Source organism: Maniola jurtina, chromosome 5 (genome assembly GCF_905333055.1).
Source record: "Maniola jurtina chromosome 5, ilManJurt1.1, whole genome shotgun sequence".
In the NCBI taxonomy this organism is placed as follows: Eukaryota; Metazoa; Arthropoda; class Insecta; order Lepidoptera; family Nymphalidae; genus Maniola; species Maniola jurtina.
Genome location: NC_060033.1, coordinates 13647642 through 13672340, shown reverse-complemented (window position 1 = coordinate 13672340; position 24699 = coordinate 13647642). Strand labels below are relative to the sequence as shown.

Below are 24699 nucleotides of genomic sequence, written 5' to 3'. Positions count from 1 at the left end.
TCAAGGACTTTAACTTGCAGGTCAATTTGGGATTGACTTCTGAATCATATCGGTGACAGTCGAATTTTTCCACACACAATGACGATGTATCATGAATCAAGACCAAAAGTTCATAACAATTGATGGAAACTATCCAGGCTAAACAAAAGTGAAACTATACGTGGGTATATTCACTTTTGTTGATTGCTCACGCTCCAACGAACTGGCAAACAAGTAATTATGAACTGGGCATATTGAAGTCACTGTTAGGTATGTTCTAATCTAAACAAAACAATGCTTCTCTTGCCGGTATCTTCTCAGAAAAATTCTGTTTTCCGAACCTTTAACAAAGACCTTCTTTGAAATAAAAGGTCTCGCCTTCATTGTATAGAAGTATCTCAATATTCTCAATGTTCTCATTATGACCACGATCACATAATATGTTAAGAATGCGTGTAAGATGAGATGCTGGGTTCAATTTTTGCCCGCCATTCTTGGCAGGATATGTGATTTACTTTCCTAATTCTTAAACCCATGTATATCTAGAATATGCATGTACCATATTCTAGCCAAATAAATATGATAATGATATAATTAAAGTTTTGCCCATTTGGCCGTTTTTTCTTCCTTCTTTGGGGCTGTGCAGGTCCTTGAAAGTCAAAGTCAAAATCATTTATTCAAAGTAGGTACAATTGTACTCCTTTTGATGGTCGAAATTGTTAAACTTGTACGATATAGTGGTGATAATTAATTACGTTACTTAAAACTAAAGCTACGAGGGTTCCAAACGCGCCCAAGTCCTTGAATTCCTTGTATCACTTCGACCGTTGCCGATCTATCGTGATTGCCATCAAAGTTTCGTGCCAACACTGATTGTGCCTGACTGGAATTAGAGTAGCTTCCTCAGGGTGTACATATTCCGTAGTAACTAAATTACATCTGACGTCCTCCGTCCCCTGGCGTAGTGGTGAGCGCTGTGGCATATGGGGGTTCTATTCCCGGCAGGGGAAATATCGAATTTTATCATTTCTAAATTTCCTCTGGTCTCGTCTGGTGAGACTGGAGGCTTCGGCTGTGGCTAGTTACCACCCTACCGGCAAGCCCGTGCCGCCAAGCGATTTAGCGTTCCAATACAATGCACGATGCCGTGTAGAAAGTAAAAACTAAAGTGGTACCGATGTACAACTTAAATTACTCCTTCCAGATTAGCCCGCTTCCAGACTGCATCATCACTGAGATTGCAGTCAAGGCATAACCTGTATCTGAACAAGTGTAAATTAAAAATTTATAACACCGCCGACCAGTGAAGGTTACAGTAACTAGAAAAGAGCTGATTATAGCTAAGAACACTCTCGATCAAGTCACCTTTCAAACAAAAAAACTAAATTAAAATCAGTTCATTAGTTTAGGAGCTACGATGCCACAGACAGATACACAGATACACACGTCAAATTTATAACACCCCTCTTTTTGGGTCGGGGGTTAATAAATAAAATACATCCTATGAAATATTCCGTATTTTGGAGTCCTGCTGATATGATTTATCATCGTTTAGATTAAAAAATTCTTAAAATAAGTTTGTTTACTTATTCTGCGGTAGGTATAATAATAATTTTGTGTTTATGCTGTTGTTGACGACAGTTGTGCAGTAATTACACGCAATGAGGTCATAGGTTGTTGGTGGCAGATGTGTACAGTAGGTAGGTAGGTATATGCGGACTTTTTAATGCTGTTTTAAGAGGATATACTGCGCATCACGTACAATGTGGGTTAGATACTCGGTAAAAAGATATTTCTTGTACTAAAAAATATCTAGGTACCTATTGAAGTTCTACTTAATTTTACTTCTGAGTGGCGTGTGGCCTTGTTTGGTAACGCATATCAATTGATTGCAATTGACCCAAGTCGGTAACTGGATGGGTGACCAACTTTAGATGACTGAATTTGGTCACTGTCCATCTAGTCAATTCTAGTCACTAGTCCGGGGAGTCTTAGGGTGACGCCAAACGGACGTAATTTTTTGAGTTGTAAGTCGCGTAATTTCGGTTGCGTAATTTCTGCTGCATTTAGTTTCATACAAAAGTCCAGTTCATGCCACAAGGCGCACAGCTCATTTTGCGTCGCCGTGTGGCACGAACTGGACTTTTGTATGAAACCGAATGTAGCAGAAATTACGCGACCGAAATTACGCGACTGACAACTCAAAAAATTACGTCCGTTTGGCCTCACCCTTATAACGCAGCACTTTCCGGTGCGGGATCGCCATTTTAGCACCTTTGGGGTTGGGACCCAAACGCATATTGATTTTACGAACTATCCCCATTGCCACTTTAGCATTCAACCCGTTGAGCTATGTCGGTTACTCTGGTTCTCCTACGGATTTCCTGGTTTTTAATCTTTTTTTAATTTGCTAGCTCTTTCGATATCACCCTATGAGTGACTCTGAGTTTTCTCTCATGAGTGACTTTATTACTCGTATCAACAAGTGTAAATTAAAAATTTATAACACCCCCGACAAGTGAAGGTTACAGTAACTAGAAAAGACCGAAAATACCTGATAACTTTCAAACGGCTGAACTGGTTTTCTTGGACTATTCCGCGCCTATGATCTAAAGTATCTGAGTTTTCCAAAACATCATTTTCAAATAAATAATTATGTATTTAGGCAACGTCCATCTTGACAGCTTGACATTTGTCAATCGACATAATATTATGAACCTAACGGTTATCTAACCTTCTTTTCTACAAGAAAACTAGAAAAGAGCTGATAACTCTTAAACGGCTGAACCAATTTTTTTGGATTATAGCTAAGAACACTCTCGATCAAGCCACCTTTCAAACAAAAAAAAGTAAATTAAAATCGGTTCATTCGTTTTGGCGCTACGATGCCACAGACAGATACACAGATACACAGACATACAGATACACAGAAACACAGATACACACGTCAAACTTATAACACCCCTCTTTTTGGGTCGGGGGTTAAAAAGTTTACAACTCCGTTTGCCGCAATAGGTATACACAAATGCTTGCCATATTTTAGTGGCAAATAGATTTGATCTCAGATGCCAACAGATCGGGCAAGCGTTCGCGTTGCCAGCATTGGCTATGTCCCGTAGAAAGTGGTGACGCAACGTCTATGGGCGACTTATGCAAGCATTTGGAATAGAGAAATGGTACTTTACTGGGTATATTTAGAACTAATCGATTTAGCGTGTATACTGTAGATATATTATAGCGTTTTTTAAATAATTAGGGGCATTGGGGAAGTTAAAATGTACGACGCATTCGTTGCTAGTGACGATCGATTTTAAAAGAATATGAGCCACGTTAATCATGACTAATATTCTCCTTTCCCCTCCAACTAAGTGTAAATGCTTGTACTAGGAGTAGGTACGACAAACCGCCGACCTTACAGAATTCAGTCCGCTCCTATAGAAACTTAAATATTATGTAATGTAAGATGTGATTCGCAATTTTTCAGGGTTTGAAGTACAAGAAGGAAGCCAAAAATTTAAGTGGAGATTAAACTAATTTAATCATGAGACTCCATAGAAATCTTGTGATTAAATTAATTAAATCTACAATTTGGACGTTTCGAACGAGTAAGCGGGCCCAGAGTGAAGTAGCTGAACTAAAAAATGGAATTTGAAAATTGAAATTAAAGAAACGTACCGTAAACGTAGGTCCTGAATTCGAAAGCTAGAGAAAACAATTTTTGTAGTTTGCGATCGTAGTGAAGTGCAAAACTATTGTCGATTGTAAAATGATGAACTCTTGCGAATATAAATTTACTTAGTATGTATTATTTTGGTAGCCAAAAAACCTAGGATATAAAGATAAACTAAGTACCTACTTAACAGTTTATCGACACTTAGCTACGTGTATCGGTAAGGTTCCAGATTAGATAAGGTATAAGCATATTTATCCGTATAAAAGCCTAACCCACGGCCTGCCTACGGTTGCGATTTGTACCTCCAAAGATATTGAATTGGTTTGGCACTTATATTTTGCGACGATTTAGTGAGCATATCTCGAGTCATTTACACGACCGGTTATGGAAAAGAGGTCATAGTTGTCATAATATCCTTCCTGGGCACTGTGTTATTTATTCGTAATAACGTATTCTAAACTAGCTGTGCCCGCGACTTCGTTCGCGTGGAATAGTGACCGCGCTTTATAAAGCCATGGACGCTCAGGCGCGAGGCGTGTAGTACGTACTCTGTACGTTAAAAATGTTCGCCGTGGTTCTTTAACTTTTTTATTTATGAACCGATTGACATGAAATAAACACTAAATGTTAAGTGAAGCTTACTACAATATATTAGTGAAAACCGTATCTAAATCGAATAAGCCGTTTCTGATATTAGCGTGCACAAACACACAGACAAACAGACAAAAAAAAAATTAATTACAATTTCGGGTTTGGCATCGATATAATAACAACCCCTGCTACTTTTTTTTATATATTTCCATTGTACAGACACCACTTTTCTACAATTTTATTATATGTAGTATATATAGATTATGTATTTCAAATAATACTTAAGTACCTACTTAAAAGGATCTTAAAGTTATGTTTTAATTGAGTTTTACAGCATTGTGTCCATTACTCCAATTAAAAACCGGCAATGTTTAAGAATCGTAGGCACTTATAATAATAATCAGAAATGAGGAGATCCGTAAGAAAACAACCGTTGCCACTTCAGCGTCGCAGCCTGTTGAAGGTTGCTAAGCCGAAGTGGCAATGGGCAGACGACATGTTTCGCGAACCCGATAAGTCAACTTAAATATTAAAGCTTAAAAATATCAAAATAAAAAAACTTAAGTATGTACATATTAACATGACGAATGTGATTATTTTACAAAACAGTTCTAAGTATACGCACATTTTATCTATCGCGTTATTTTGACAACGAAACTTAAAACGATAAGATAACATAGTATTTGCTTGGTATTATTGTTTTGAGCATGATATTGAGAGTCTATTATTGAACAATTAATTTAATAAGTTTTCAAGAAACCACAGTGTGGTTTGCATTCATGTCTGGTGTTTATTAAATGAATAATAAGATCCAATTTACATAATTTTCAGCTTGCGTAAATTTTTAAATGGAACTTATGCCTGCAGAATCGTCTAGGTCCTAGACTATTTATGATACAATACCATCTTCATATGAAGATGTATCTCACTAATATTATAAAGGAGAAAGTTTGTAGTGTGTCTGTGTGTGTGTGTATGTTTGTTACTCCTTCACGCAAAGACTACTGGACGGATTGGGCTGAAATTTAGAATGGAGATAGATTATACCCTGGTTTAGCACATAGACTACTTTTTATCCCGGAAAATCAAAGAGTTCCCACGGGAATTTTAAAAAACCTACATCCACGCGAACGAAGTCGCGGGTATCAGCTAGTATAGCTTAAAGGGAAAACCTACAAGCCAAATCTCAAGTTTCTACACGAAACTATATGTAAGCTGTTCGATGATTGTTAGTCAGTCAGTCAGTCTGTCAGTGTATCCTTTTATATGAATAGTTTCGTTCAACAAAACCGGACCGGACAGTTAGCCGTCGAATAATCTTGTTTCATAATCGAGCACTTATTTCCGATCAGCTGTTTGCATACATAAGTCGTCGTACTAAATATCAAAGAACAAAGACGATGCCATTCAAACTGAATAAATACACACTGAATCATACTTTTTTACCCGACTGCGGCAAATCCAAAAGGAAGGGTTATAAGTTACAACCCTTTTAAAATCTACAAAGTGAAAGAAAAACAATTTTATTCTAATATTTCAGTGTTTATTAAGATGATCGCAGTCGGGTTTTAGTTTTCAACTTTATCTTGTTATATCAGACTAGTTGACATGCCCCGGCTTCGCTCGAGTGGACTACACAAACTCAGACCCCTATTTTAGCCCCTTAGGGCTTAAATTTTCAAAAACCCTTTCTTAGCGGATGTCTACGTCATAATAGCTCTGCATGCCTCAGCCCTATCTGTCCAGTTGTTTGAGCTGTGCATTGATAGACCAGGCAGCCGCTATTTGCTTTTATATATTTAGCTAAGACTAGGTAACCCATTCCGGCAGCAATGCAACGCAACGCAGCGAAATGGCATAAGCCGTTAGTTAGCCAACTCCCTTAGTGGTATGGCTAACGCCCGGGAGATGTTAAAACGACTGCGGCCGGGTACTACATGAATATTTATGTTTTAATCATTGAACCACATTACATTCGATGTACCTAATCGTAAAATCCCAGAGGAAGAATAAAGGCGCCAAAATGTAAAGTTTGGTTAGGTTAGGTTAGGTTAGACACATTTTCGCATTTATAATTTTAGTATGGATTATCAGATGCTCAGTATTCTATTATATCAATAGATTTGTTTATTGAAATACTATAATTGAGTTGTCGTTTTAACATCACCCGGGCGTTAGCCATATCACTAAGGGAGTTGGCTAACTAACGGCTTATACCATTTCGCTGCGACATTATAGATTAGCGCGTCTCTAGTTATCTATTATGGCATAAATACGACAGTCGACAGCATAAACTCGTTCAGTGGAAACATGTGTTTGGTTATTTTTAAATTCGAGTACACGTACATCACTAGTTAATATGAGAAAAAATTGTGGTAGTTTTTTTTTAAAATTTATTTAGGTTCTTTATAATGTTAACAGAACAGAGAGAGACCTCTTGACGAACCAGTTCTTTATAGTGTCGTGTTTGTCTTGTTGTGATCACGAATTACGGAGGAGTACCTACCGACCTAGTGAAATGTGATATTGAATCACATCACGCATGGAATTTACTGACCATTCAATGTACCTAAATAAGTTACAGACCGACAATTTATACCTATCATAAAAAAATAGATTCTTTAAATGGTGACGATGACTCAAAACATTTAAAAAATAAATAAAAGGGGTCTTTATAGTGTTGACAGTAGGTACTTATAAAACATTAAAAAAGGAATTTATTTAATTTAGTGATGTTAATTAAATAAACAAAGCGATTTATTGTCGATAAATGATAATAAGTACCTATTAATCATTAAAAAAAAATTTATGGCAATATACGTACCTAAATGTGCTATTATTATTATCTCTACATTGCACAGAAATTTTGACTGCCTCAATGTTTTATCACACATGTGTACATAAACGGATAGTGCTGCCGTTTTGATAACAACATACCTACGAGCTGTGAAGGAAATTATATTTCGCGATATTATTTAGTTCACTCTGTCATTACTTTGTTATCAGATGTGCAAAATTCTACTTACTTCGCAGTTCGCGATTTGATATTATTTTGACGCGTTCGAAATTTAAATTACGAATAAAATTGAATTACATTGTGTTCGGAACTTGAATTCCATAAATGAACAATGGAATAGGTGATTAAAACAAAGACTGAAAATTGAAAGTGATTTTTATTATTTAAGTGGTTATTAAAATAAACTGTTTTTAAAATTGTTGTGAATGAGTTTAAATACAAGTATATGAAGAAAATAAGTAGGTAACTACCTACATTGTGTCCGGAGAGTTTTGGCAACTTTTCCACTTGCTGACTCTACAGTTGGATACACACCTGATACATTATATACGGCTGAAAAATGTGCTTCTGTGAGTATATCTATTTCGTGAAACTATTATTATATTGTCTCATTTATTTATTTGTAGTATGCACTTACTTTATTCCAGTGTTTGCGGTGATATTTGGATTACTATTTTTTTTCAATATTCCTATTTGACTTCGTATTATATTTTAATGAATCTAGACATTTTCAGTATCATATTCATGAGTGTCAATATTTTCCACGATGTCAGTATTATCAAATTTGTCGATATCGGTATTGAGTAAAAAGTGTAGTAATTAATTTCACGTCCCTTAAAAATTTTCTGAAGTTAAAAAAAGTGACATCGAAATCTAACGATTTTATTTAAATTCCAGTAAAATAGCAATACAAGTAGATAATACGTAGATATAATAGTATAACTACCTATCAGTAGAAAAATCATGTTTTGAAGACGTGTCCGAAATGTAAAAGCCTATAAATAAAAGATTAAAAAAAAAACGTGTCCAAAATCCATATAGGAAAACCGTCATTTGATTTTAACGAGTATGCATGTATCTACTTAGATTACGAGTACATGGACATACTAAAATTAAAGCTTTTGTTAGTCTGTGCGTAGCACTATTGGGCGCCTCTTGAATATTTCATAAGATTCATGAATAGAATGAATAAATCAACTTTAACAATACGTTTTATCAATCAGTTATTCAGTATTCTACTTCAATGTGTAGGTAGTGGGTAACTAGTAGATAGTGGATAGTTAGATATCTAATGGATACCAAAAATTTTCACTAGTTCTTCAAAAAGATACCTATCATCATCATCATGATGATAGGTATCTACTTAGTTCTTCAAAAAGATACCTATCAACTTGGTTATATTTTATATTGTAGATAACGGGCACATACCATGATTAAATTGGTGTTTTTAACTGCCGATATTTCGACTCAGTTGCCACGTCTCGTCCCGTGTGACCACGACTCATGCAACTGCAAAAACACCATCGTGGTATGTACCTCCTACCCGTTATCTAAAAAATAAAAAGTCGTCAAACCACGAAATAAGTTTAAAATCTTTGGTAACAATAAGAATAAATAATGTTCTCCACCTCCATAGAAGTTAGCCAACTACGCGGAATATTATAGAGAATAAGACGTGTGTGCACAAACACAGGTGCACTCTCTATTCCCTCACTCCCAAAGCCCGATGAGACGGAAATCCAACACGACCGGAAAGAGATCAGGTGCTGGACCGACGGCTTTACGTGCTCTTCGAGGCACGGGAGTGACAAACCGCCAATTTCCTAACTCCGGACTGAGAAATTCTCAACAGAAAAACCAATTACTAGGTACCTATTTTTGGCCAGGAAATGGAACCTGGGGCCTCGTCATCCGTAGTCGAACATGCTAACCACTAGCTAGACCAACGACTAGAGAGAAAAACTTGTGAGTAGCATAATAACATGGTATCCTTACTCTGGTAGTGCGTACTAGGTAGGTAGAGTAAGGGCGATTATGCACTGCATCTGATCCGAATCCGTGTAAAGACGTTCCAAAGTAGTCATAGAACTATCTGAACTATTAGGCAAAACTGTTAAGAAACAGGCTGGCAAGTCAAACCAAAGAAATATTAATTTAGTAAAACGTTACTGTTCCCAGTTAAAAGTAGTTAGGCGTGCGTTAGGGACTAAACCATTGGCAATTGACCCAGCCTTGACATCGATGTGTTTGTAAACATCACTAATATAGCCAATAGCCATGTACAAAATATATCTACTCATGTGGCCATGTGGAGTAGAGGAGCAGAGTGTTTGAGATACGCTTATCAGTCATTTAGCCTTAAACTATAAAATATAATATTGTAATGTATTAAGTATTAAGAAGTAGCGACGAAAACCCCTTTACCCCAGAAATATTTTTAGGGAAATTTCACAGTCCACGAGACAGTCTGTCCTGCGGGGTGATTCGCTAATTCAATGTCTAACAATGAATGATGATAGCCACTGAGGTTGGTTGGTTCTACATTGCTGCTTCTCTGGGTGATACTAAAATATTTTTTCGTAGAAAACCTTCAGTGGTTTAAAAAGTGAGCTCGGTGGCTATGAATCAGGGTTACAAACTGAGTTAGCGAATCGCTGTTTGGCTTGTCTTAGCGATGGTAATGCCATGCCCCCTGATTAGGTGTCAGATCAGTAAGGTGAAAATTGAAACTGAGATATACAGGAATTTCTTACAACATAGGTTCTATTGATTTTCACAGTAAAATCACTACCATTTTTTTTTAATGTAAAAGTTTGGCTTTGATTCTTGTATTGCTTCTAGAATATTCGCCTCAGTCCAATGCAATAGATGCCAAATTGCCATCGACATAAACTGATTGTACAGAATAACCAGAGTAGGTACATTGAATATAGAGCCGGTTAACCTTGGAAGGTTCATATTAATACATCGGTACCTAAGGCATGCTAATGACATACGCACAACTATTGTTATCAGAGTTTTTTTTTAATTTATTTACTTACACCAACAACTTCCATACATACAACTATGACTATAAAATCCATTAAATAACACAAACACAACATTTCATTATTATCAAAATTCACACTATTTAACTAAAACCAAGATTTAATCGTAGGGTGGTTAGGCTAAGCTCTATTTTTACCCGACTGCGGCAAAGCCAAAAGAAAGGGTTATGATATTAGCTGTCTATGTATGTATGTATGTTCCACCGTAGCGCCTAAATTACTGGGCCGATTTTGGTGAATGAGGTGTCAATTGATTCGTTGTAAAAGTCCGGGTGACATTGGCTAAATTTTAAATGAAAAAAATTAACGTAACGGATGTTACATCAAAAGAAGTGGGGATCTCCAAAAATTCGTTTTGCGATTGTATCGAGTGGGATGTCAAATGAAAGACGAAAAAATTTTGAGTTCATGAATATAAATGTAATGTAACATTAAAATATACCAAGCGACAGAAAAACAATTTTAGTATAATATTTCAGCGTTTATTAAGACGCAGTCGGTTTTTAGATGTTTGTTGCTTAATATTCAAATGAAATTGGAACTACGATTGTATGAAGCGAGTGACGGAGAGAGCCCTGTTAAGTTCCATAATCACCATAGCTAATAATATTTGACATATCGTCGATTCAGGATTAAACCGAGAGTACCCTGATTCCAGTTCACACTACCATGGCACTAGTGACTAGCTACATGTCAAAGTCAAATAACTATAAGTATAGGCTATACTTACGTACTCTTATTTAGTCGATGTAAGCCCTGGATATCATTGTACTATTTTTGATTGTCCATTATTGAATTTGTAAAATAATGATGTTGGTGATAATTATTTATGGGCTTCATAATCTTAGGTGATATTTAAATTACGTAAATTCAAAACTACAGTTATGAGGGTTCAAAACGCGCCCAGGTATTTGGTATTACTATATTTGTCAAGTTATAATAAATGATTTATCAAACACGCTGTATATTTCCTGAATTCCCTTTAACATGTGTTTCTGTACCTTCCGTAAACACCTATAAAAGTACTCACAATGGACATTATAAGGTATTTTACGTAATTATCACCTAGGGTGTGATTATTTGCGCAAATCAGATAAAATTAGAACTATGCAATATGAGTATGCAGTGTCAACAATGGATTAGACTGCTCTCTGCATTGTGTTAGTGCATAGTATCTGTTACATTTTACACTTCTAACGAGGAAATTCCTGATCAGTTTTATTGCATGTGCTTAGCTATAATATGTATATTATGTAGAGGTGCATGTACTTAACTCATAATATCAACCTATCCCGGCTCACTACTGAGAACGTCTCCTCTCAGAGTGACGGGAGCCTGACCCATAGTCATAGTCTGCTATGTTGGATTGGCAGACGGACTGACCAAAGATTATAGATCTGACATTATTGGAACTGTATCGTGTGGGATATCGAGTTTATAAATATAGTACAATGTTAAAATACACCGAGTGACAGAAAATCAATTTTACTGTAGCTATCGGCAGTTCGCGGGTAGTAGTCGGGTATTACTTTATCTTGTTGCTGTAATCTTTGGTTCGCGAATTTTGCTGCAGTCATCTTTTGTGGCTAGGCCATAAATGCAGCGGGGTCGCCTGCTATGTAGATAATTTTAGAAGGTAGTAGAGTGCATCGACCCTCGTACCGTTGCGTAAACAGCTATCACGCGGATGAGATAATTATTGCATTGGACCACGAATAGTTAAACTTTGCATGCTCTTTCATTGCATTTTGACTAGGCTTATTATAAGAAAACTAACTTTATGATTACAACACAATAATGTAGATCATACCAAACTTTGATCATCAATTTATTATAATCAATGTAAATCTCTGTTAACAGGGCTCTCTCCGTCACTCGTTTCATACAATCGTAGTTCCTATTTCATTTGAATACTAAGCAACCAAAGTCCATGAAATTTTGCAGACATATTCTAGAAACTAATATCTGTGTCTGTGGTGTTTTAGATTTTTCTAAAAATATGTAGTTTTAAAATTACAGGGGCTCAAAGAATTGTATGAAAATTTTTAAGACCGCGTAACTTTGAAACCGAATATTTTAACAGAAATCTGGAAAACCACAGACATAGATATTAGTTTCTAGAATATGTCTGCAAAATTTCATGGACTTTGGTTGCTTAATATTCAAATGAAATTGGAACTACGATTGTATGAAACGAGTGACGGAGAGAGCCCTCTTAAGGCACAGCCTTAATTTCACCACAACAACACTAGACTACAAAACTTATATTATTTTTATAATGCTGACAACATTATAATTTTTTTTATTTTTCCGCAATTTCAATTTTACTTTCTCTTGTCAAAAACTTTGGTAAGTATTGCAATACACCTATTTTTACTAACCCCCGACCCAAAAAGAGGGGTGTTATAAGTTTGACGTGTGTATCTGTGTGTCTGTGTATCTGTCTGTGGCATCGTAGCTCCTAAACTAATGAACAGATTTTAATTTAGTTTTTTTCGTTTGAAAGGTGGCTTGATCGAGAGTGTTCTTAGCTATAATCCAAGAAAATCGGTTCAGCCGTTTGAAAGTTATCAGCTCTTTTCTAGTTACTGTAACCTTCACTTGTCGGGGGTGTTATAAATTTTTAATTTACACTTGTTACGAAGCAAAATGTTTTTCTACTATTATATCTGACCGTCTGAAATTGTTTGCCGGGCACTATATGTATCGGCATATACAAACTCCGAAAAATTAGAGGTGCGTGCCCGGAATTGAACTCTGGACCTCCGAATGTCTAACACTGAAATTCATGGTCAAGATAGTGGCTTCTTTGAGGGGACCATTCAGTCGATATATCGTGTCATATTCAACTTTCATGCAATGCTTTAAGGTTGAATATGACGCATGTCGTCCGAATGGCTGAATGGTCCTCTAAAGAAGCCCCTATTTGACTATGAATTCCAGTAGGCTGCCCCAAATAAGTCGTCAAAATATGACTGTACCTCGTTTAATATTCTAACACTAGCTGATGCCCGCAGCTTCGCCCGCGTGGATTGGTCAGATCCCCTGCAGCATCAGGATTGAGGAGTTGGACTCCAAATTTTTAATGAAACAATGTCGCAAAGTTCCTCTATCGATTAAAAAAGAAATGACCCAAATCGGTTCAGAAATCTCGGAGATTTCGGTGTACATAGGTAGAAAAACACAACTCCCTTTTTGAAAGTCGGTTAAAAAAGTAGCCTATGTTACTCCCTGGTCAATTCTTTACTTGTCTGTGAAAATCCCGTCAAAATCGGTTCAGCCGTTCCCAAGATTAGCCTTTTCAAACAGACAGACAGACAGATAGACAAAAAATTTAAAAACGTGTGATTCAGTTATAGTATCGTTCAAATAACCATATGACCTTAATATGCGGTAGTTATTTCGAAATTACAGACAGACACTCCAATTTTATTTATTAGTATAGATGCGCGGCTTATGTACCTAAACGCTTTTCAAAATATCCTTGTTGTTGTACTCGTAGACACGTGTTGTTATGATACAACAGCTGCCACGTGTTCCATTCACGTACTTGAGCGGTTAGGGCGGTTATGCACTCATCCGATAAAATCCGTGAAAATACGTTCCGAAGTAGTCATAGAACTATTTGTATGGTAGCTTACGCAATAGATCCGACTTCCATCATCCTATTTACTCCGTAATCCCTGAGAATATCTCGGATGTACCTCGGATGTATGACGAGATAATATGTCAAAAATGTCCACTGATTAGCTTGGATTTGGATAAGAGATCGGATTAGTGCCCAAGCGATATCTTTGTCTTTATTTATTTTTCTCTTTACATTGCCTTAAAAGTAAATAAAGTATACTTATCCAAGTTCGGTCCGAGTTTTTTATATCCGTATTTTTACGGGCTCGGATCGGATGAGTGGGTAACCGCTCAGACGCACTGCATCCGATTCGAATCGAAATTATAAAATACTAGAGGATGCCCGCGACTTCGTCCGCGTAGATTTAGGTTTTTAAAGATCCGGAGGGAACTCTTTCATTTTCCAGGATAAAATGTAGCCTATGTCCGTCTCCGGGATATAAGCTGACCCTGTACCAAATCGTCAGAATCGGTTAAACTGTTGGGCCGTGAAAAGGTAGCAGATAGACAGAGAGACAGACACACTTTTGCATTAATAATAATATTTTTATGGATAGATAGTGTGAATTCTAACATTTAACCAAAACTACCAGTCTCTAGTCTATATGTCGAATTGAAATGGTATTTGGCCGGTTTAACATTACTGTAATTTTCGCTTTCGAAAGTCGTATGTCGATCAAATTGGTATTATAAAGAAAACCAATGAATGCTATCCAAAGCACACGTGCGTCGTAACTCGTAATCTATTAAATTAGATTAATCTAATGATTCCTGTTCCAACGCCACATCACCGATAAAAGTCATTGAATTTTTCCCAATAGGGACAACATCGAAATTGAGCCGGAAAAACTGGTCAAGTGCAAGTCGGCCTCGCATACGAAGGGTTCCGTATCATCGTACAAGATATTTAATATTTTTGCAACCACAGCAAGTTAATGACAACAGCGCCATCTATATGTGATTTAGTGAATAATTTTTTGAACACGTTTCAATTCTTTTTTGTGATGTAACCACAAATTCTCTGTTTTGGCATTGATCCCTTTACTTGCAATATAAGACCCACCTACCCACCAAATTACGTGATTCTAGGTCAGCGGGAAGTTCTGAATTTAGTTGAGAAAAAGGCAACAGAATCGGCGCCAAAATCTCAGAAAGTCTTTATGAGGTCTATTATGAGTCTTTTCACTTACGAGTTACGAAATTCCATCACTGAATGCTTTTTGATTGTAATCATTTACTATGTAACGTCGATTGATACATATTTTATCACTGGTCCCATACAAAAATATTCGAACCGTTTTGACTTTAAAAAAAATTCAAAAGAAAAATAAAACCGACTTCAAAACCACAAACACTAAAAAGTAAAAAATAACTTTTGTTTAGCTACACTTGTAATGTGCCTAGGTATGAAGCCGAGCGAGCATATTGAAACAAAATTAGAAATCCAAGAGTGAAGCTCGCCCGACTTCATACCTAGGCACATCACAAGTGTAGCTAAACAAAAGTTATTTTTTACTTTTTAGTGTTTGTGGTTTTGAAGTCGGTTTTATTTTTCTTTTGAAATTTTTTTATTTCACAATTTTTAGTGGCCCCACTGTACTATAATATGCTATGCCCAGTTAAAACCCTACTGTTTACTAAGCTATTACACTGATCGCGAGCAATTTGCTCCTATCCATTGAGGAGTTCTGTTCTCCATCTCCAAAGATATTCATCAGATCTTCACCAAATTTATATGGGACCACCTGCACAGTATACCCTTTCAAACAAAAAAAAAAATTTCCAAATCGGTCCAGGGGTCTTTGAGTAATCGGGGAACATACATAAAAAAAAAAAAAAAGATTCTTACGAATTGAGAACCTCCTCCTTTTTTGGAAGTCGGTTAATGACAGTTTTTGTATTGGGAATCTGTCTACAATCCGTTAGATTAAGGCACAGTTTACCTGGAAATTGTGAAACATGCCCTAAAACATGGGTGACTAGTTATCCCGTTTACTCTCATCTATCTTTCCCACAGATATTCCCACATTATTTAGTCCGTACATAGAACCTCCGCCCTAGATTCCCAGTTGTACCTAGCGTCCACAGCCAACAACAGATGGCGACTGTAGAAATGAAATTCGCGTTTTCGGATGGTAGAGCTGGAGTCATAAGAGAACAAACATATTTTGGTAAAATGCGTTCGTTTTTAATTGTGGTAATGGATAGGCGGCTCCAACATACTATCGTTGTCTGCAGTGTTTGTCACTGCAACCGTAAGTAGTTTATCCATTATTACCTTATTTCAGATTTTAAATTTTAAATTTTTGAACAGTTGAAGTAGAGACTCCGGTCTTTACTAACAACAGATAAAATTAAGAATATACATACATTATTTAAAACACTAAATCTGAAACTAGTGGTAGATGCTTTTGACGATTCAAAAGAACTTGTAAAAGTCTAATTTAATAAAAATATTTTGAATTTGAATTTGAATTAGAGGTGGACGGTCGACATCAAACGCTTCTAGTGGGCGATCTTCAAACGCTGCGCTTTCTGATGCGAAGTCGCCATTCTAGTACCTTGGGGCTCCAACGTTTATCGGTTTTCGAAGTATGTACAGTACAACCAAATTAATAATGCGCATAGAAATCTTCGCCACTGTTCGGCAACGGTCGTATGATACACATGATATTGATTCCTATTTGTTTATAACAAGGTGCAAAATGCAACCAAATTAATAATGCATGCGCATTATTAATTTGGTTGTACTGTATGTTCCCTGTCCATAGCCACTTTAGCTTCGCCTGTAGAACTATTTTATTTTGGTTCTCCTACGAATCTCCTCATTTCTGATTTGATCCCGTAGAGAAACTCCAAGCATAGTCCTCTCCATCGCGTACCTCACCCCACTTGGTATTCGTACCTACAGGTAAGGAAGCCCTTCCATAAGACACCACACTTAGTATAGTTGTCGTGCTTTTAAACTTGAAAATACTAATGATTTATTCATGAACACATTTAAATTTTTTTGTAATGTAACCACAAACTCACAGTTTTCGGATTTCTTCCTTACTTGTTCTATAGGACCTACCTATCACCAAACATGATTCTAGTACCTAGAAACTAGGTGAACGGAAATTACCCTGTAGGTTTTCTTGACAGAGCGACAGACGGACAGACAGACGGACAGACAGACAGACAGACAGACAGACAGACAGACAGACAGACAGACGGACAGGCAGACAGACAGCCAGACAAAAAAGTGATTCTATAAGGGTTCCGTTTTTCCTTTTGAGGTTCTAGGTTTTGAGGAACCCTAAAAATTTTAAATATTTGTCGTATATCGCCTTGTACCGTCATTGATTCCATACAGCAGCGTGACGTTAATTTAGCCAGCATTTTGCCATAAAGGCACCGAAAAAGGCAATCCGTTTGTGTTTGTATGGAGTTATGGAGTAAACACAAAACCCATTATAATCTATACTTATGATAAAACTGTATTATAAATAAAACATGAGATTAAAAACTCGTTTGTCAATCGTTTACGTATAATTTCGGCAATATTTATCCGTGTTTGCGTTACCATTAGTCGATAAACTTGACCATGACAAATAATTTTCCTCGTACTTAGTCGGAAATCCGGTTTTTATGTTTTTGCGTACAAAGAGTATTTCTTATGATTAGGGTTGCCATCTCTAAAATCTATAAAGTGGGTCAAGGAGCTCGAATCCCCCGGATTGTCCTCCGGAGTCCGCGAACAAATAGGTAAGTATAGTGTTGGGACTCCTCTAACAAGAGGGACTGATAAGCTTAGTGTAAGGAGTCCTCTAATAAGATACTGACGATATTAAGATGGTGAATGACGGGAAGTGGCTGGATGACGAAGGATGAGGACCGGGTGTGGTGGCGCTCTCTAGGAAAGCCCTAGGCCATTAAAAAATAAAAACTTTCAGACTGATATATCAGCATTTTTAATAGTCTTCCAGTAGACTTCTTTACTTTTAATCAATCAATCAGTCAATCAATTTATTTATTTGCTGATACAGGTCACACATTTATTTGCTGGGTCAGGTTTAATAGAAAAAATAAGTTTAGGACCGAGAGTTGGAGTATGCAAAACCACACCCAGACGAATTTTCTCTGGTCTGGTCTGGTGGGAGGCTTTGGCCGTGACTAGTTATCACCGTACCGGAAAAGCCGTGCCGCCAAGCGTTTTAGCGTTCCGATACAATGCCGTGTAGGCATAACAGGGGTGTGTGGGTTTAATAAAAACTGCCATAACCCTTCTAGGTTAGCCCGCTTCCATCTCATTAACCCCCGACCCAAAAAAAGGGGTGTTATAAGTTTGACGTGTGTATCTGTGTATCTGTCTGTGGCATCGTAGCGCCTAAACGAATGAACTGATTTTAATTTACTTTTTTTTGCTTGAAAGGTGCCTTGATCGAGAGTGTTTTTAGCTATAATCCAAAAAAATTGGTTCAGCCGTTTAAGAGTTATCAGCTATTTTCTGGTTTTCTTGTAGAAAAGAAGGTTAGATAACCGTTAGGTTAATAATATTATGTCAATTGACAAATGTCAAGCTGTCAAAATGGACGTTGCCTTGATACAGAATTATTAATTTGAAAATGATGTTTTGGAAAACTCAGATACTTTGGATCGTAGGCGCGGAATAGTCCAAGAAAATCGGTTCAGCCGTTTGAAAGTTATCAGGTCTTTTCTAGTTACTGTAACCTTCACTTGTCGGGGGTGTTATAAATTTTTAATTTACACTTGTTTTATCTACCACCAGGTAAGATTGCAGTCAAGGGCATTGCATGTATTTGAATTAAAAAATTACCTATAATCCAAGTTATGAAGAGACTTGTTCTTGGTGGGTAGTGATCTACGATGCAACGGTAGTCTGGCTGATGCATATTTATTTTTTACAATGGCGACAGGTTTTGCGCTCGCGCACGTTTTTATCTGATGATTAATGACGGATGATTCAAATAGAGTGCATTATCTTGACTTAAGTTTTTTTTTTCAATTATAATAAGGTGGTTGACGTCTTGGGGCAGCCTGGGGTTTATTCTGTACCTTTTCGATATAAATTGGGGCCAATCTGTTATCGCCTCAATACTCAGCGATGTTTGTGCGATTGATAGTGTCTAGTCATCTGCAGTTTACCATCACAACACCACAACTGGAGCAATAGAATTCTCCTACTATCCTGTAATTCTCTACAATTTATCAGGTTCTTTTCCAGTTCTTTCCATTCTCTTCTCCAGTTAATAATTTTCCTCATTCGCCGGAGGCCGAACGCCTTCTTTTACTCGTGCTCCTCCAGTGCTATTGTTGACAGAATATCAATCAGCGTAATTTACATAAAGAACTATAAACAATAATTTATCAAGCCATTTTCTTTATCAGCTCGTTATAGATTCAAACAAACCGTGTTGACGTAGAACGTAGATGCGAGTACCTTTGGTCCCCACGTGACACCCAGTTTACGTCATGTGACGTTCGCGAACAGCGTGGATGAACCTCTCATATTTTGTGTAGGGCACTTGTCTCAGGCTCCAAAAGGCTCTAATATTTTGAATTTTATATTCTCATAGGTGTAATCTGAATTTGCGGCATATTGTCTAAGAATCTGAGTGACATAAGTTACAGATAGTTTATTTCGGTCATGTCCTCAGTCCAGATTCTGATGGTCTGAATATATTCAAACAAAGTCTACTTTTGATACAAAGATGGCTAAAAATATAAGGTCAATTTGGTTCAGGTTTCGAGGCGTGGAGCCAAATAACCGAATTGAGAATTTGGTTGAACTTTGTTTGGACAGCGCAATCGAACTGCTATCTATATATCTTAGCTAAATATTAGACGTAGGTATGCAACGTTTGACGTCACCAACCATTAAAGAAATGTGTGCTTCTTTCCAGCATCCGTAAGCGGCGGTCGCCGTCGCTAGCAGTGCAGCATGCGTTCCCTGCTGGCGTACTACGCTGACGCGGTGATGTCTGCGGCAGCGCGCGGCGCCGGGTGCGCGCGCGAGTGCAGCGGCCACGGCGACTGCATGAACGGCACCTGCCTCTGCGAGATCCGGTACACGGGCGACGAGTGTGCTGGTCACAATATGCCGTACCATGCCTGTGAGTATCTTCAGCGGTCGCCGTCGCTAGCAGTGCAGCATGCGTTCCCTGCTGGCGTACTACGCTGACGCGGTGATGTCTGCGGCAGCGCGCGGCGCCGGGTGCGCGCGCGAGTGCAGCGGCCACGGCGACTGCATGAACGGCACCTGCCTCTGCGAGATCCGGTACACGGGCGACGAGTGTGCTGGTCACAATATGCCGTACCATGCCTGTGAGTATCTTCAGCGGTCGCCGTCGCTAGCAGTGCAGCATGCGTTCCCTGCTGGCGTACTACGCTGACGCGGTGATGTCTGCGGCAGCGCGCGGCGCCGGGTGCGCGCGCGAGTGCAGCGGCCACGGCGACTGCATGAACGGCACCTGCCTCTGCGAGATCCGGTACACGGGCGACGAGTGTGCTGGTCACAATATGCCGTACCATGCCTGTGAGTATCTTCAGCGGTCGCCGTCGCTAGCAGTGCAGCATGCGTTCCCTGCTGGCGTACTACGCTGACGCGGTGATGTCTGCGGCAGCGCGCGGCGCCGGGTGCGCGCGCGAGTGCAGCGGCCACGGCGACTGCATGAACGGCACCTGCCTCTGCGAGATCCGGTACACGGGCGACGAGTGTGCTGGTCACAATATGCCGTACCATGCCTGTGAGTATCTTCTATCACCAGCTGCTTCTAAAGCACATTAGGTGTGCTAGTAGCCATAACTTGCTGCATCAATTCTACTGATGAGACTTTTAGCATTCTCCTTAATATATGTCCCTTTTTTCGAATTTCTTGGTATCCTTGAAGATTTATCGAAAGCAAGAGATCAGTTGACTGACGCTTTAAGAAAATTGAATTAGTGCGCAATGCAGTTCCAATAAAAACTGAAGAATCTTTAGTTTTTTATCTGATATATTTGGAGTGTTCAAGAACTTTACGACTTTGTTCCTCCTTCACGATTCTAACGCAGAACAGCGAGAAACCGTGAACGTTGGCATTATGTGGCCGACATCCAATCCACTCGCACCAAACGTTTTCGCTCAACGTTTCTGATACCAACGCTGAGGTGTGAAATGCCCTTCCGGCATCCGTGTTTCCTGCCGCGTAAAACCTATAAATACCTTCAAAGAAAGAGTGAACGGGCATCATCTAGGCAAGAGCGCTTCAACTCAACCTCGCCATAACTTTTTCTGCATGATTGTCCGCTAAGCGCAAGCCTAGATGATTTTATTCTTTACCAGAACTGCATTGCGCCATTTTCCTTGGTATTTCTGACCTTTTAATTGATGTTTAGTGCGTAGTTTTATTTTATTTGTGTGGTTGGAAGCAATGTTCGACCTTAACCTGCGTCCTGCGTATTATCAGTTTATACAGACAGACGTAAACAGCATATTCTATTGTTAGAATAAGAATAAGAATAAGAAGTGTTTATTTGCTAGAATATGGTATAATATACAAGTACATTGGTCTTAAACATTATGTGGAACCGCATATTCTGCCAAGCATGGCGTGCAAAATTTATTGAATTTATTTATTGTAACAAACATGTCAAATTATTACTAATTATTGCATTCACTATTTAAAATTTGTCATTCAAAAATTCATTAACATCATAATAACCTTTGTTTAATAAAAATTTAAATAAATAACATCTAAAAGAAGTAAGGCTCATTGCATAACTGTGTGACGGTAGATGGTTATGGATACGTATTGCCGCACAGTACACATTCTTTGTATATAAAGCCAATCGTTGTGCTGGTATACAAATTTTATTTTTATGTCTACTGCTCGGTTTTATTTCTGTCTTTAGTTTAAAGTATTGGGGATATTTACGGACAAATATGCAAACTTCATAAATATATAAACATGGGAGAGGCAATATTTTAAGTTTTTTGAATAAAGGCTTACAACTGTCAGTAAAATCAGCATTACAAATAGACCTAATACAACGTTTTTGCGCCTTAAAAGCTTCTTGTGCATTGGTGGAATTTCCCCAAAGTATTATTCCATATCTTAACAAAGATGAGGCATATCCATGGTAGGCCAACAGTGATGCCTCAACTGAAACTATTTGTCGAATACGACCCAAAGCATAGACATACTTATGTAATTTTGTGCATAAATTCTGAATATGTGCCTTCCAATTACAATACTTATCTATAGTAATTCCCAAAAAAACAATGTCATCTATTTCTTCAATCCTCACATCATTAAATTTAATATCAAGGTTTTGTGTTTTAGTTTTATATGTTTGAAATTGCATTATATTAGTCTTAGATATATTTACTTTTAAATTATTTATATTAAGCCAGTCTACCACATCCATTAGTGCGCCTTGTACTTCACTCTTTATATTTTGACGTTGTTTAGATTTAATTAATAGGGTAGTATCGTCAGCGAAAAGTTTTGTTGTTTGCAAGCGTATTGAGCGCCAAATAGGATATGATGACCCAGGGTTCAATTGCATTGACTTATAGCCATAATATACGTCAAGTGTCCATACCGTTGCGAATATTTCATCAAATACAAAATACTAGATAATATTCACGACTTCGTATGCGTGGATTTAGGTTTTTAAAAATCCCGTAGGAATTCTTTGATTTTCCGTTATAAGAAATAGCCTATGACTGTCTTCGGGATGTATCTGAACTACATCGGTACTAAATTTTGTCAAAATCGCTTAATTGGAAGGGCATAAAAAGTAACAGACAAACAGACACAATTTCGCGTAGGTATATGGATTTTCACAGTAATTTACCGAATTATAGAAGCAAACCTTTGCTTATCTCTTAATACAACCAGCTTCTCTCAAAACTGAGTATGAAAAATAATATAGGCTATTCAAAAGCTAGGAAATTTTGCTGTCCAAGCATTCAAGTAAGGAAATCATGGCACTGTGCTTGGAACTTGTCTCTACCACTGAGTTCTGCAGCAGTATTGACAAATCCTCGTTTCTATTCCAGGTATCGGCGGGCTGTTCCTGCTGGTGGCGTTCGTATGCGCGATGCAGTTGACGATATGCATAGTGTCGGAGTACAGAAGGCTAAAGGCGCCCACCTTCCTGCGCGCCTGTAAAGTCACCACGCAGAAGATGCTGTACCTCATCGCGTTCCTCGCCTCCCTCATCCGCGGCGCCTACTTCGTGTCGCCGGTATAGAACCCAAAGTGATATGCTTACAAATAATACTAATACTAGCATTCTTCGCTGGTTCAGTGCCCTAAAGAGCATTTTGGACGTGGACACTAGAAGGATGGACTATCATGGACTTCCGCAAAGTAACGCCCGCTTCTATACGAAAGGTTTTGATCAAATAACAAAATTCGAACCGGTAAAATGAGTCCCATCAAAGGTTGTCCCATCAAAATGATTGAATAGGCAACTTCTAGGCAAGCACGATCAAAGCTATACCTCATTGCTTTCCATTAAGACGGTTAAAATTAAATATAACATGGTGTTTTGCATAGCAATGCAATACATAGCAATGCGCGGGGCTGCAGTTGCTTGTATAGTATGGAATATTATTGTAAATTGAAGAATTGAAAAGAGCAACCGCCGAGTTTCTTGCTGGTTCTTCTCGGTAAGAACGGCATTCCGAACCAGTGGTAATTCAAAAGCTTTTGTAAAAGTCTACCCTGAATAAAAACCTATTCTATTCTATTTTGTCCACAGAATGCATTCCACGAGGGCTGGGCGACGAGTCTCCTTTCAGCATACTATCCGCTCATGATGTCCGGGTCTTCGCTCATCGTGTGTTTCTGGGCTGAGGTGAGTTACTTCCTGTATATTATATCGTAACTGGATGATGCCCGCGACTCCGTCGCGTCGACTCTGGGTGTATGTAGTGTGAATCGACCCTAACAATATAATTAAAATAATATAAAGAACGGTCATTGCCTTTACTAATTAGTCAGTCTCGACTCTCGACTCAAATGAATTTGGCAATTGACCAGTTTTATTCAACGTCATGTAATCATTAGCGCTATAAAATGCCAAGCGTTTTTGAAAGTCTATCAAATACTTGAAGCTTTTATTGGGTTAGAAAACGGTTTTCATCGCAACAACGCCATCTATTCGGTATCTGAGAAGTTAATACGCAATAGAATTTTGAAGACGCGTTGCTTGATAATTTCAACTTCGTAAAAGTTCAGCGTCCATCCGTTAGATGTCGCTAGTATGATAAAGGTGTTCTTTAGAATGAGTTTTTAAATATTTCTTCGAACGGAACGCTAAATCGCTTAGGCCCTCGTGGTAACTAGCCACGGCCGAAGCCTCCCACCAGATTAGACAAGACAGACAATTCAGAAACTATGAATTCCCAAATTGCCCGTGCTAGGACCCGAACTCATGACCTCACACTTAAAAAATCACAGGGCTCACTGCGCCAGGCAGGTCGTCAAAATACAAATAGTATACGCAGAGGTCCCGCGAGATGAGATATGCTTCTAAGAAATGATATATTGTATACGAATACGCGATTATCTCGTATGATGGAACAAATAAAACAACCTCACATTCCAACGGACCAGGTTTTATTTAACACTAACTAATGCCCGCGGCTTCGTCCGGCTATCTGCATGCCTCAGACCGATCCTTAGCCTTTTCTTAGCGGATGTTTAAGTCATAATTGCTATATGCATGCCAAATTTCTGACCGATCCGTCCAGTAGTTTGGGTTGCAAGATAAATAAGTCAGTCAGTAAGTTAATCAGCTTTTCCTTTTACATATACAGACTAACTAATGCCCACGACTTCGTCCGCGTGCATAAATTTCAAAACCCTGTTTTACTCCCTTAGGTATGGAGTTTTCAAAAACCCTTTCTTAGCGGTTGTCTACGTCATATAATAGCTATCGGCATGCCAAATTTCAGCCCGATCAGTCCAGTAGTTTGAGCTGTGGGT

The 24699-nt window shown here is 38.2% G+C and overlaps 1 protein-coding gene across 4 annotated transcripts in view; it reads left to right on the top strand.

Annotated features, from left to right (window-relative positions):
- Positions 1-24699, top strand: part of LOC123865290 — a 71434-nt gene that overhangs the window by 6785 nt on the left and 39950 nt on the right. The window contains exons 1-5 of one of the 4 annotated variants that reach the window (XM_045906245.1): positions 6515-6618; positions 7277-7609; positions 19621-19830; positions 22764-22951; positions 23471-23566. In XM_045906245.1, coding sequence (XP_045762201.1) covers positions 19659-19830; positions 22764-22951; positions 23471-23566 — 456 coding nt within the window. In that variant the 5' untranslated portion in view covers positions 6515-6618; positions 7277-7609; positions 19621-19658. Of the gene's footprint in view, positions 1-6514; positions 6619-7249; positions 7610-19620; positions 19831-20081; positions 20464-22763; positions 22952-23470; positions 23567-24699 lie in introns of those variants that run through there. The other 3 variants (XM_045906246.1, XM_045906244.1, XM_045906243.1) reach the window with 3 other exon arrangements.